Source organism: Euleptes europaea, chromosome 3 (genome assembly GCF_029931775.1).
Source record: "Euleptes europaea isolate rEulEur1 chromosome 3, rEulEur1.hap1, whole genome shotgun sequence".
NCBI classification, from domain to species: Eukaryota; Metazoa; Chordata; class Lepidosauria; order Squamata; family Sphaerodactylidae; genus Euleptes; species Euleptes europaea.
In genome coordinates, this window is record NC_079314.1 from 109,291,716 (window position 1) to 109,305,231 (window position 13,516).

At 46.2% G+C, this 13,516-nt stretch overlaps 1 protein-coding gene across 3 annotated transcripts in view; it reads right to left on the reverse strand.

Moving 5' to 3' along the window:
- The window catches only part of LMO3 (LIM domain only 3), a 101,155-nt gene that overhangs the window by 14,524 nt on the left and 73,115 nt on the right, over positions 1-13,516 (reverse strand). For all 3 annotated transcript variants that reach the window (XM_056846236.1, XM_056846235.1, XM_056846233.1), the window contains exon 3: positions 1,759-1,884. In XM_056846236.1, coding sequence (XP_056702214.1) covers positions 1,759-1,884 — 126 coding nt within the window. The remainder of the gene's footprint in view (positions 1-1,758; positions 1,885-13,516) is intronic.

The window sequence follows — 13,516 nt, forward strand, 5'->3', positions numbered from 1 at the left end:
GTTTGATTCCCCACTCCTCCACGTGAGCTGCGGAGGCTTATCTGGTGAACTGGATTTGTTTCCCCACTCCTCCACATGAAGCCAGCTGGGTGACCTTGGGCTAGTCACTCTCTCTCTCAGCCCCACCCACCTCACAGGGTGTCTGTTGTGGGGAGGGGAAGGGAAGGTGATTGTAAGCCGGTTTGATTTTCTCTTTAGTAGAGAAAGTCGGCATATACAAACCAATTCTTCTTCTAACACAGAGGTGTCAAACATAGGGCCCATGGCCCAGATCCAGCCCCTTGAGAGCTCTTACCTGGCCCGCGATCCAGCCACGACAGCCACCCCCTCCAGCCCCGGTCTGGGCTGGCGAGGCACAGCCCAACCCAACCAAGTGACATTTTGGTCATATACGGCTTGCGTAATAAATGAGTTTGACAACTCTGCTCTAACATCTGAGAACACTCATCCCCATCCCTTTTAAGCCCTATGAAGGATACAGCAAAGAACTCTGGGCCCTCCTTTCTGTCCAGTGTTTGGAAGGATCTTCCCTGCGCCATGAGAACAGGGTGAAGTGTTTTGTTACACGGGGAGACAAAATGTTCATTATCTCTCTTATTTCAATAATGCATCTAGAATAACTACTAAATGTCTCATTTGGCTTGTGTATGTTCAATTAGCTCTCGAAGGAAGAACTCACTGCAGAACTTCCCCTTACATTTCCTACATAGGAAGAAGAAGAAGAAGAGTTGTTTTTTATATGCTGACTTTCTCTACCACTTAAGGGAGACTCAAACCGGCTTACAATCACCCTCCCACAACAGACACCCTGTGAGGCAGGTGGGGCTGAGAGAGTGTGACTAGCCCAAGGTCACCCAGCTGGCTTCACGTGTAGGAGTGGGGAAACCAACCCAGTTCACCAGATTAGCCTCCGCCGCTCATGTGGAAGAGTGAGGGTAATCAAACCCGGTTCTCCAGATTAGACTCCACCGCTCCAAACCGCCGCTCTTAACCACACCACGCAGGCTCTCCTTGTCCGACTGTCTTTACAGCTTCTCTCACTAAAGTGGTACAGAACAGATAAACAACAGATTTAAATTTTAAATATATATATAAAACTGTAAGTATCCTATTATAAACAGCAGACTGTACTAAAATGTATGGTATGCTCTTCACCTTTGCTCCGACTGCAAACTAGCCCAAATACAATTTACCAATGTTTCCAAAGGATGCTCCCGCTCAATATTTTGGCAGTTCTGCAAAGGACAGGAGTTCTGAAACTAAGGCCATAGGATTAGGATTGCCAGCTCCCTCTTCACCACCAGTGGGAGGTTTTTGGGCCGGAGCCTGAGGAAGGTGGGGTTTGGGGAGGGACTTCAGTGCCATAGAGTCCAATTGCCAAAGCAGCCATTTTCTCCAGGGGAACTGATCTCTATCGGCTGGAGATCGGTTGTAATAGCAGGAGATCTCCAGCTAGTACCTGGAGGTTGGCAACCCTACATGTGATGGTCACTTCTCTACTCAAGCTGCCCAGATTTTAATTGACATAATCGGTAGGTGTTGCCACTCAAAGATGAACAACTGTGCTGGGATGCAGAGAAAAGAAACAGTGATTGTGTATCGTGCCCAAGCGGCTTAAGGCTATTATTCACAAAAAAAAACAACATCATGAACTCTGCCCAGAGGGCAAGAGGAAGGCGCGGCGCCCGCGGCCTTCCCATTCCACACCGCTGCATACTTGGCTTCAGTACATGGAAGGAGACCAAGAAACCCTCTTACCTCTGATTACAAAGTTGACATGCAAAGCAGTCCAGGTGGTAAACATTTTCCTTGGCTCTCATCACCATCTCAAAAGCAGGGATGAGCTTGCTGCAGGCAGCGCAGTTTCCTGTAACGCCAAATAACCTGAAGAAATATAAATGGGGGGGGAGGGGAGGGAGGGAGAAGTCCAGGAGAAGGTAAGGTCAACAACAACCACAAAATGTAGAACTTAACACTTCTACGACCTACGTTTGAATCCACCCCCACTTTCCAACCGTGTCATGAAATGCTCTTTTACAAATCCACCAAGTGAGGCTGAAAAAGTAGGCTTATCATTTGCCCACCCATGACAGGAAAAGTCCCCGTCCTCACACTCTGTCACCCATGCTTGAGCAACAGAGGAGCGTGAGAAAAAACAATAGTGTGGGTGTTCACCGGGAAGTGATCTAGGTGATCAGCCAGGTGTGATGCCACAGTGTCTGCAACGCTTTAGGGATTCCTAGAGTGTCACGCTGGGAACGGGGGAAGAGAGGGAGACACCCACGCTGAGATGTTATTTCCTGGTGATTTCCAAGAAGTCATGTCACAGCATCCACGACACTCCCCCCCCCCACCCCGGGATTGCCAGTTGCAGGACTGGTAACTAGGGTTGCCAACTCCTGCTTGGGAAATTCCTGAAGATTTTGTGGGAGGAGCCTGGAGAGGATGGGGTTTGGGGGAAGGGATGGACCTCAACGGGGTATAACGCCATAGAGTCTAGCTTCCAAGGCAACCATTTTCTCCAGGTAAACTGATCTCTCACCTGGAGTTCAGTCGTAATCCCGGGAGATCTCCAGCCACCACTTGGGAGGTTGGCAACCCTAAGGAAGAGTGAGCCTTATTTCCACTGTTCTTTTGGATAAACATTGTAGGGTCAGAAAATTTTCTATTAAGTTGCAGAATTCTGCTCTACCTAGGGTTGCCAACCTCCAGGTACTGGAAACTGGCACAGGAAGAAATCAGTACAATAATACAAAATGTGTATATTGTGTTTCAAAACATTTCAACAAGTACAATGGACTACAAGTGACAATAAACGATATATACAAAATATACAAAACGTGTTTGATGCAGTCTATGAATAGTACAGTCTATAAATAGTAGAATCTTCTTAGTATATAGAAAAGTATTTTAAAAAGTCCATCAGGTACATGTATCACAAAATCTTCATTAAGATCACAAAATCTTCATTAAGCATGATGGGTGGGGGACGGCCGTTTCAAGAAAATTTCTTCAGCCCCATTTCCAATCCTACATTAACCTCCAGGTACTAGCTGGAGATCTCCTGCTATTACAACTGATCTCCAGCTGACAGAGATCAGTTCCCCTGGAGAAAATGGCCGCTTTGGCAATTGGACTCTATGGCCTTGAAGTCTCTCCCCTCCCCAAACCTTGCCCTCCTCAGGCTCTGCTCCAAAATCCTCCCACCGGTGGCTAAGAGGGACCTGGCAACCCTAGCTCTACCCTTTGAAATAATTTACCGTTTCCCTTTGCCCCTTCCTCATTTGCTGTGCATAAAAATCTTTATTTTTTGATGATGGGGCTGAGGGAGCAGAGGAAAACCTGCAATCTCGCAACCCTACAAAAATACAGAACAGCAACTACAGTAGCCAAATGTTATGCAACTGCGTGGATTTGAGGGCTAGTCTCTTTGAAAGTGCAATGAGAAAACGGCTCCATACATCTCGCGGCAAATACGAGAGCCATAAAACCTTGTCCTCGACGCTATTTATTCATAACACACACACTTTAGCACAAGAGAAAATGATACTACTGGGGGTGGGGAGAAGCTACTATTCTAGTCATTTCTGACACCTAGTGCTAAAAGCTTTACCATTATTAAAGAACATTTTATGAAGAAGTCATTTAAAGCGTCAGAAAGCATTAGTGGTTCATGCACCTTACAACCCTGCGCCATGCTTATAGCTATGATTATGTTATTCAAGTAGCCCATTAAAGTAAATGAGGCAGTCAACTATATATAGCCACATTAGGAATGCAGGTATATTATACAGTAGGAACAATTTTAAATCTCTTCTAAAATGTTTTAACTTTTTAACTTCAAAGTTTTTCTTTAAAACACACACACACACACACACACACACACACAACACGCCACATACTGTTTGTTCAAGATTGTGGTTATTTTCAAGCTGGTATGTTGCAAACAGCAAATTCACAATAATAACCGTGCAGAGACCTAGATGGGATTTTCATTTTAAACATCGAAGGATTATAACTTTTTGTGTTACCCCCCCACCTTTGAAATCAGCTTTAATGCAAAGCTACTCGATATATGCAAATAAGAGGGACCATTTTTAAAAAGCATCACTCTTCTCTGAATACTGCAGTTAATTCCATTTTTTAAGTATGATACAAAATAGATGAAAATGCTACATCTGCCGCTTTCCTTTCTGCTCTTCAACATCAGGCTGACAGCAGAAAAAAATATAATGGCTCTCAAGGGAAACACCAAATTAAAAGCAGTTCTAAGCTAATGAATTCAAAGGTGCTATGGTAGGAAATTCAGTTTGGCAACACACAGAAAATAATAATAATAAAAAAACACGAATGCAAACTCTATTTTGGAATTTTTTGGGAGACTGGCTATGCCTTCTGAGCCCAGAGACCTTCGACACCTCTTGCTCCCCTCCATTCAACGTGCACATTTTGCATAATACATGCGGCACGTTTAGTTTTCAAGTTCTGAAGTAGTCTCCACCAATTGTCTGATGTGCTGGTTTATCCTGATTTTTTTTGGGGGGGGGGAGTTCTAAGATAAAAACAACAGCAACCCCCCCCCCCGCCAGGCTTAATCAACAGCATTCTTATGCTTATGAACTCCTGTTGGATTTATTATTCAAGCTTGTGTCAACTTTGTTTTGCTAATTGTGAAGACTGGTGATTAAAATTATATGTACACGTATGGGAGTGTGCGCGCATGTAGGGGTGTCTCTCTTGCAGCTTTTCTTTCTCTGGGCACTCGTTTTCTTGAGTGTTCCCGAAAACATAGGGCTGCCAGGTCCCTCTTCGCCACCGGTGGGAGGTTTTTGGGTGGAGCCTGAGGAGGGCGGGGTTTGGGGAGGGGAGGGACCTCAATGCCATACAGTCCAATTGCCGAAGCGGCCATTCCCCCCCCCCCCAAAAAGTGTGCTTTTGGGATAGTACCTACTATTGGACTTTTTAAAGAAAATACAACATTTACTTGAAAGAACATGGCAACTGGTGCATTGAGACTGCACCTTACTTAGATTGTACATACTGTATATAACTTTGATTGTTCTTATATGTATCTTTCACTCTTGTATTGTTGATGTTACATGTGTAAGCACCAATAAGAATTTTTTTGCTACTTTTGTACTGGAGACTCCGTTGCAGATTTTCTAACCATTGGTATTGGCACGGAGGTGCCTATTTTGTATTATAATACCTAAAGGTTGGCCAGCTACAGTTTGTATCCTGTTTGGGAACATGGAAACTTGTTATTTGATGTTGTGAGAAAATTGCTGAACAACCGCTTGCAGTAAAGGTTGGACATCCTGATTTGAGATTACTGAACAATTGGAATATTGTAGCCGTTGCAGCCACTATCCCCGTGGGGAACTTTCTTGTGAAAAACGTAATAAGCTGAATTTGAACAGGTGTGTACACTGTTGATGATATAAGTGGGACTGAGGAAGACTCCGAAACGATCGTATCCCATCCTACTCTTCAGTTTCAAGAAGCCAACTTTGGATGTTATACCTTGATACTTTATATGGACATGAGAAACTATATTGTACATACTTAGTTTCACAGTCACTTTTTGTATATATTTTCACTTGTTGTGTGCAGCACATCATTACAACTTTGTTTGCTATGTCAGTACCTGGAGGTTGGCAACCCTAGTGTGGGATCCCTCCCCCCCACTTTGGGGCTTCTCCCCCCAGTGCTGTTCAGCCGGCCGGTGGGGGGGGGGGGGCTTACCAGCAGGAAACTGAGGCCTAGGCCTCATCCGCCAGTGATGCATCAATGTACCTTCTGACACTCACCAGAAATGACATTATCACGTCACCGGCAACGTGGGGACGCGCCGGTATTTGGGCAAAAAACTCTTATGGTAAAAATAATTTTTTATCAAATAAAGAAGAGTTTTTACCCAAATATCAGTGTGTCCCCACAGCACTGTGATGATTATCACTCCCGGAGCATGCTGGAAGAGATGTTGATGTGTTGCCAGTGAAAGAGGACTAGGACTCAGTTTGCTGCCGGTAAGTTCCCACACACCCCTATCCCCCACCGGTTGCCAGGGGTATCCAGCAACAGAAGGAGAAGAAAAAGAAGAAGAAGAGTTAGTTTCATATGCCGACTTTCTCTACCACTTAAGGGAGACTCAAACCGGCTTACAATCACCCACAAGGTCACCCAGCTGTGACTAGCCCAAGGTCATGTGGAGGAGTGGGGAAACCAACCCATTTCTCCAGATTACAGTCCGCCGCTCATGTGGAGGAGTGGGGAGTCAAACCCGGTTCTCCAGATCAGAGTCCACCGTTCCAAACCACCGCTCTTAACCACTACACCACGCTGGCTCAAGGGAGAATGAGATTCAGGTTGAGTATCCTACATCTGGACATCCCATATCCGGACTGCCCTGAAAACCAGCCCCTTCGACCCAGCTTGCAGGCAGATCTGCGCCGCCCAGCCTCTCCTGACTTGCAAGAGGCCGGGCCGCGTGGATCTGACTCGTGGCCACACCACCCGGCCTTTCTGAAGTTTGGAGAGGCCGGGCAGCTTGGCTGGGAGTCAGGTCGAGCTTCGGCGGTGGGGAAGGATGATAAACGGAAGGGTACGCAGCCTTCAGTTTAGCTTCTCTCCCCGTCACAGTTGAACTTCAGATCCAAAATCCAGAAAGACCCAAACGACCGACCGCTTCTGGTCCCAAGCTGTATGGATGTGGGATACTCAACCTGTACTGACTAGAGCCATGAAGGCTGGTGCATATGTACACTAATCCAGTTCCAGTCAGAGATGATAACTGGTCATTGGCCAAAAACAGGACTGCTTCTAAGTGACTTTAACAGTCGCTATTACAAGCAGCGATAATAATGTTGACCTATGTGAATCGGCCACCCAAAATTCAGATGAAATGGAAATCTCAAGCAGGGAGGTGAGCTAGACCAGTGGGGAAAAAAGAGATGGAACAGAGCTTGTTTTTAAGGACTCCAGAAGAGGCAAATGCTCAGGGAAGCGGAACATTTTGCAGAAATACACAGAGGCAAAGTACCACAGCGAGCAAGAGGTACGCAGGCATCTACATTACGCCAGCTGAAATAAAACCAAGATTTATAGTTCATTTGTTTGCAATTGGGGATGCGACCAAGTTACTTGACGAATTGTGTCCAATTCAAAAGTTCAAGATTCTTTCATGGGTTTTCCAGAACTGGGATGAAACGGTGGTCATTTACACCTGACCATGTTAACAACATTTGATAGAATTATAGAATCACAGAGTTGGAAGGGATCACCAGGGTCACCTAGTTCAACCCTCTGCACAATGCAGGAATTTCACAACTACCTCCCCCCCACCAGTGACCCCCTACTCCATGCCCAGAAGTTGGCCAAGATGCCGTCCTTCTCATGATCAGCCTAAGGTCAAAGAATCAGCATTGCTGACAGATGGCCATCTAGCCTCTGCTTAAAAATCTCCAGGGAAGGAGTGCTTACCACCTCCAGAGGAAGCTTGTTCCACTGAGGAACTGCTCTAACTGTTAGAAAATTCTTCCCAGTTCTTCCTAACAGCAATTTAATTATTGCTGTTAAAATAGGTGGGATATGAATGGTCAGCCCAACACAGACCTTACTAGATTTCTGGGGTTGATTTAGTTTTCTCAGTCTTCTGAATTCAACTTGGAAGATTGCAACAACTACAATTCCCACCAACCCTGGCAGAAAGCCATACTGGGGAAGAGAAATTGACAGGAAAGACAGGGCCCCAAAAGGATTGACCCTCTGTTTAAAGAGCTATCCTCAAGCAGGTTACTTTCCTCCTTCAGAATGGTAAGTGTTGAGGTTTAGAGGAAACTGGCAGAGAGAGAGAGGCACCCAAGTGTCATGAATTTTGTGAGCATGCCGAATGCTTCCAAACAGGGTTGCCGGGTTCCTCTTCGCTATCAGCGGGAGGTTTTTGGGGTGGAGCCTGAAGAGGGTGGGGTATGGGAAGAGGATGGACTTCAATGCCAGAGTCCAAATGCCAAAGTGGCCATTTTCTCCAGGTGAACTGATCTCTATCGGCTGGAGATCAGTCGTAATAATGGGAGATCTCCAGCTAGTACCTGGAGGTTGGCAACCTTACTTGCAAATGACCACTAAGCATTTTTGTATAGTGTTCAGCAGGAATGTTTGCAAAGCTGTGCATGGCTTCAGATATTGTGTGTGTGTGTGGGGGGGCATCCATCCATCACTAGTTTATAACATTTTAGTTAAAGCCAACTTCTGTTACTCATCAATGTTAATTCGGTACTGGATTAACCATTGAGGTCTGCTGTAGCTAATTGAGGTCTGCTGTAGCTAAACTAAACGAAACAGTATACACAGTGGAAATTTTAAGAGATCAAATGCCCCCGTCTGAAAGATCATCAGATGCACATGCAGATGTACACATGCTTCCACATGCGCACACATAGGGATTGCAATAAGGAAGAACACTACAATGAACTTCTAGCGCTTGTAGATTACGTGTCTCCTCATCACAGAGGGGTCTCTGCCCATTTTTGTAATGAGCTCGTACAAGAGGAGGTATAAAATGGGGTATCTGACATGTTATTTTTTCCCCTCTTTCAAACTTCCCACTCCCTTGGGTTTCCCACTATGGGCATTTCACGCTATATTTAACGCTGGGACCTAGTTTGATTGGCAGGGGGCTCTGTGCTCCTGTGGAGTCAGCACCTCCCTTCTGGTGGCTTACAATCACCTTCCCTCCCCCTCCCCACAACAGACACCCTGTGAGGCAGGTGGGGCTGAGAGAGCTCTAAGAGAACTGTGAGTAGCCCAAGGTCACCCAGCAGGCTTCATGTTTGCTGGCCTCCCTATCCTCCCTCCAACATGGCTTGGGGGTCCACTGCTGACCAGTAGCTGTGACTCAGAATTAAATACCATCTGGTTTTTCTGTAATATACGAAGTATAGAATTTTAAAGTATGTTTTAATTGATGTTTTATGATTGTGTTGTGACTCGCTCTGAGCCCGGCTTGCTGGGAATGAGGGCAGGATAGAAATGCAACAAATAAATAAAAATAAATTATGGCACATAGACGTAGACAAACCTAGCCGTCATAGACTTGTCCAATTCTCTCTTAAAACTATGTAAATTAGATACAATACGGCAACCCCGCTCTTATCAATATTCATTTATAAGAATGCATGGGCCTGAGGGATGGTAGCAGGGCGCATGCTGTGGACACTCTACTGACACTAAGCAGGGAAGGGAGGGGCTGTGGCTCAGTTTGTAGAGCATCTGCTTGGCATGCAGAAGGTCCCAGGTTCAATCCCTGGCATCTCCAGTTAAAGGGACTCGGCAAGTAGGTGATGTGAAAGACATAAGAACATAAGAAAGGCCCTGCTGGATCAGACCAAGGCCCATCAAGTCCAGCAGTCTGTTCACACAGTGGCCAACCAGGTGCCTCCAGGAAGCCACAAACAAGACGAGTGCAGCAGCACCATCCTGCCTGGGTTCCACCGCACCCAAAATAAAAGGCATGCTCCTCTGATACTAGAGACCTCTGCCTGAGACCCTGGAGAGCTGCTGCTGGTCTGAGTAGACAATACTGACTTTGATGGACCAAGGGTCAGATTCAGTCCAAGGCAGCTTCATGTGTTCTTTAACTGTACTGTTCCTGTAGGGGAGGGGCTGTGGCTGAATGGTAGAGCCTCTGCTTGGCATGCAGAAGGTCCCAGGTTCAATCCCCAGCATCTCCAGTTCAAGGGACCAGGCAAGTAGGTGATGGGAAAGCTCTCCGCCTGAGACCCTGGAGAGCCGCTGCCGGTCTGAGTAGACAACGCTGACTTTGATGGACCTTGACGGTCTGATTCAGTATAAAGCAGCTTCATGTGTTCAAGGGTCTAGCTAGTGCTTGCGGTTGGGGTGCCTTCAGAGCATCAGAGGCTAGTTGACTCAAGTTCAATAAGAGAAGAAGGACGGGGTATAAAATGTAACAAATCAATATTTTGGCTGCCGCCTAACACATGAATCCGCCCTCATGCTGAATCCAACCATCAGTCCATCAAGGTCGGTATTGTCTACTCAGACTGGCAGCAGCTCTCCAGGGTCTCAGGCTGAGATCTTTCACATCACCTAAGACCTGGTCCTTTCAACTGGAGATGCTGGGGACTGAACCTGGGACCTTCTGCCTGTGAGACAGATGCTCTACTAACTGAGCCAAAGCCCCCTCCCTGAAGGATGCCCATAAATATTTCCTCACTTATACATCAGGGACAGACTCTGGGGAGAAATTCCAGGGCCCAAGGTACTTTGGCTCCACCCCTTGCAGGCCATGGCTACAGACAGGAAACTGTCATCAGTTTTTATTCTGCCATTATCTGACTCCCCAATGCATTCTGCGAGCTGTAGTTCCTGGAACACCTGCTGTTAAGAAGCAAGGGTAGCCCCAAAGACTATAAATTGTGGAACTCCCTGCTCCAGGATGTGGTGATGGCTGCCAACTTGGAAGGTCTTAAGAGGGGGGTGGGCATGTTCCTGGAGGAGAGGGCTATTCACGGCTACTAGTCAAAATGGATATTAGTAACAATGCATACCTATTCTCTCCAGGATCAGAGGAGCATGCTTATTATATTAGGTGCTTTGGAACACAGGCAGGATGGTGCTGCTGCAGTCGTCTTGTTTGGGGGCTTCCTAGAGGCACCTGGTTGGCCACTGTGTGAACAGACTGCTGGACTTGATGGCCTTGGTCTTATCCAGCATGGCTTTTCTTATGTTCTTATAAATTCCAGAGTCTAAGATTACCCTTAACTGCACCACCGATGCATCCTGCTTAAAAGTTTACAGCTATGCAAAACCTGGTTTGCAGTTGCGCTCTTTTCCACGGGTACACATTTTTGCACCCCCCTTTCCGTCCACCCCCAAGAAGGCTTATTTATTTCTATGAAGAACATTGTTTCCCCCTCTATTGTTGTTATTACTATTAATAAGCCCCCCCCACAAAAGCTATGTTGAAATTCCGACCCGGTTCTCCTCTTTCCCCCCCTACCTTCCTCAATTTCAATTGCTTTCTTTCCCTAAGCATTTATCAGCTACCTGATTAGAATTTGTTTCCACACAAACCATTGATCATCAGCCTATTACTAGGCAAATGACAGTTAATTACCCACTACATTAACCACTGGGACCCGGGACCTGCTTCGCCTGCCATCAGTCAACATGATAAATGTGGCAAGTGCAGTAATGCATGGCCAGCCCCGAGCTGCCTGGTATGGTGTGAACAACCCTCAATCTCACTTCCAGGCCCAGGAAAATCTATGGCAATCTGCATAATTACAAGCTCTGGGTTAATAACAGACAAATGATTTGTTGCATCTAAACAAAGTCCTTGGAAAGGGGGCCTGGTCTCTTGTGGCTTTTCTGGGCCGGTTGAGCTCCGCCGTCAGTGTGTTTTTCAGTATAATGTGTGCCTTTAAAAAAATAAGAAGAAGAAAAAAAGAGAGACACCGAGAAACGCATCTCCCGATGCTATACGTTTCCCCAATTTGTTGCCCTCCAATTTATGGATTCTGCATATGTGATTTTTAATCATTAAAGAAACTCTTGGAGCAATATTATCTTAATTATTCTCTGCTGTAACCAGGGAATTAGGCTTCAGATAAAATTTTCTTCTTCTGCACACTTTCCCTGCCTCACTGGAGGCTCCATCAGTTTTCATCTGCACCTGGACTCTGAAATCCTAATGATGAATTATTGCCCCTTTTCCTAAGAGGGCGAACCTTACAAGGGAACATTTTACTGAACTGTCAAGCTCGCAGACCGAGTGCGGAGATGCGGAAATCTGATCTAATTTACTGCAAAACGATGCACTTGTTAGACTTTCTCTCTCGGTTTCGTCCCAAGGATCAAGAGATCAGTCAGTAGCCCCCACTGCCTACTCCTTCGCAGGAGTGCAAGCGGAGCGCAAGGAACGGCATCTCTTACATTCTCTAGGAGGCTCAAGATAATGGAAATTGAAACCAAGTTTTTGTTTTGTTGTACAGAAAGAACAATTCTACTTTCTTAAAAAAAAAAAGAACTATAGTTTTTCTGCCTCTTGGAAGTCTCATCCGACGCAAAGATATAGCCCTGTTCCTACTACTTCTTAACTCTGCCTCGCTATGTAGGGTTGCCAGCTCTGGGTTAGAAATTACATGGAAATTTTGGAAGTGGAGCCTGAGGAGGGCGGGGTTTGGAGAGGGGAGGGATTTCAATGCCATAGAGTGTAATGGCCAAAGCGGCCATTTTCTCAAGGGAAACTGATCTCTGTCACCTGGAGATCAGTTGTAATAGCAGATCTCCAGCCACCACCTGGAGGCTGGCAACCCTAGCACTATGGCTGTGTTGGACATCCTTCTGTCTCCAACTGCATCATGCCAGCTACTGTCAGATTTAAATTTTGCAAATGCTGGGGCCAGGGGGTGGACCCAGGGGAAAATATAACTGACTAGAGGTAGACAAGTCTGGCAGGTTATGGCTGAGGCCTGAACAGAATTTGACAAGCTACTAGATCAGGTCAAGATCCAGCTCTTTGGGGGTTGAATGAAGGCTGAAACTGGTAATCTGGAATGTCAAGGGCAGAACCAGCCAAAATGGGGACTCCATTGGATTTTCCATACTCTATTACTGAATTAAATCTTGTATTATGCCCTGACGTGAATGGGCCAGACTAACCTGCTTGTCAGATCTTGGAAGCTTAGCCGGGTTGGACTCGGATGGGAGACCGCCAAGGAAATCCAAGGTTTCCACCCAGAGGTAGGCAGCGGCACATTATCTCAATGTCTCTTGCCTTGAATACTCTACGGGGTTGCTGTAAATTGGCGGCAACTTGATGGGGCGGGAGTGCTTTATTGCCTGAAAGCAACTTCAGACCACTAAAATACTGACTGGTTGAAAGTGTTTTCCTTGTCCCCAGAAGACAGAAGAACATGAAACTGAAATATAGGGATAGTGGCTGCGAATGAGCCTGCACACGCCTATTGAAATAATTCTGATAGCTGCTAAAGGCACACACACAGAGGAGCTTTCTAGCCCTTTCAGTGACTGTGCCACCGCATACCTAATTTTGGATATCTCCTAGTTCCTTCTATCAGCAAAGAGGAATGGGAAGTTCTTTATTCAGGGAGGGTGAGTCAGTAGGGTTGCCAACTTCCAGGTGGTGGCTGGAGATCTCCCGCTATTACAACGGATCTCCAGGCTACAGAGATCAGTTCACCTGGAGAAAATGGCCGCTTTGGAAGGTTGACTCCTTGGCATGATACCCCATTGAAGTCCCTCCCCTCCCCAAACCCCACCCTCCTCAGGCTCCGCCTCCAAAACCTTTAAGTATTTCCCAACCCAAAGCTGGCAACGCTATAAGTCAGTGAGGTGTGGCAGTACAGACAGGTTAGGAAAGACCGTTCTCTTACAGACCCTGGAGAGCGACTGCCAGTACAGAGTTGGATGAACATCTGAGCCCAGTCACCAGGACAGAACACTATTTGCAAGTCCTAATCTGGGAGGGTAC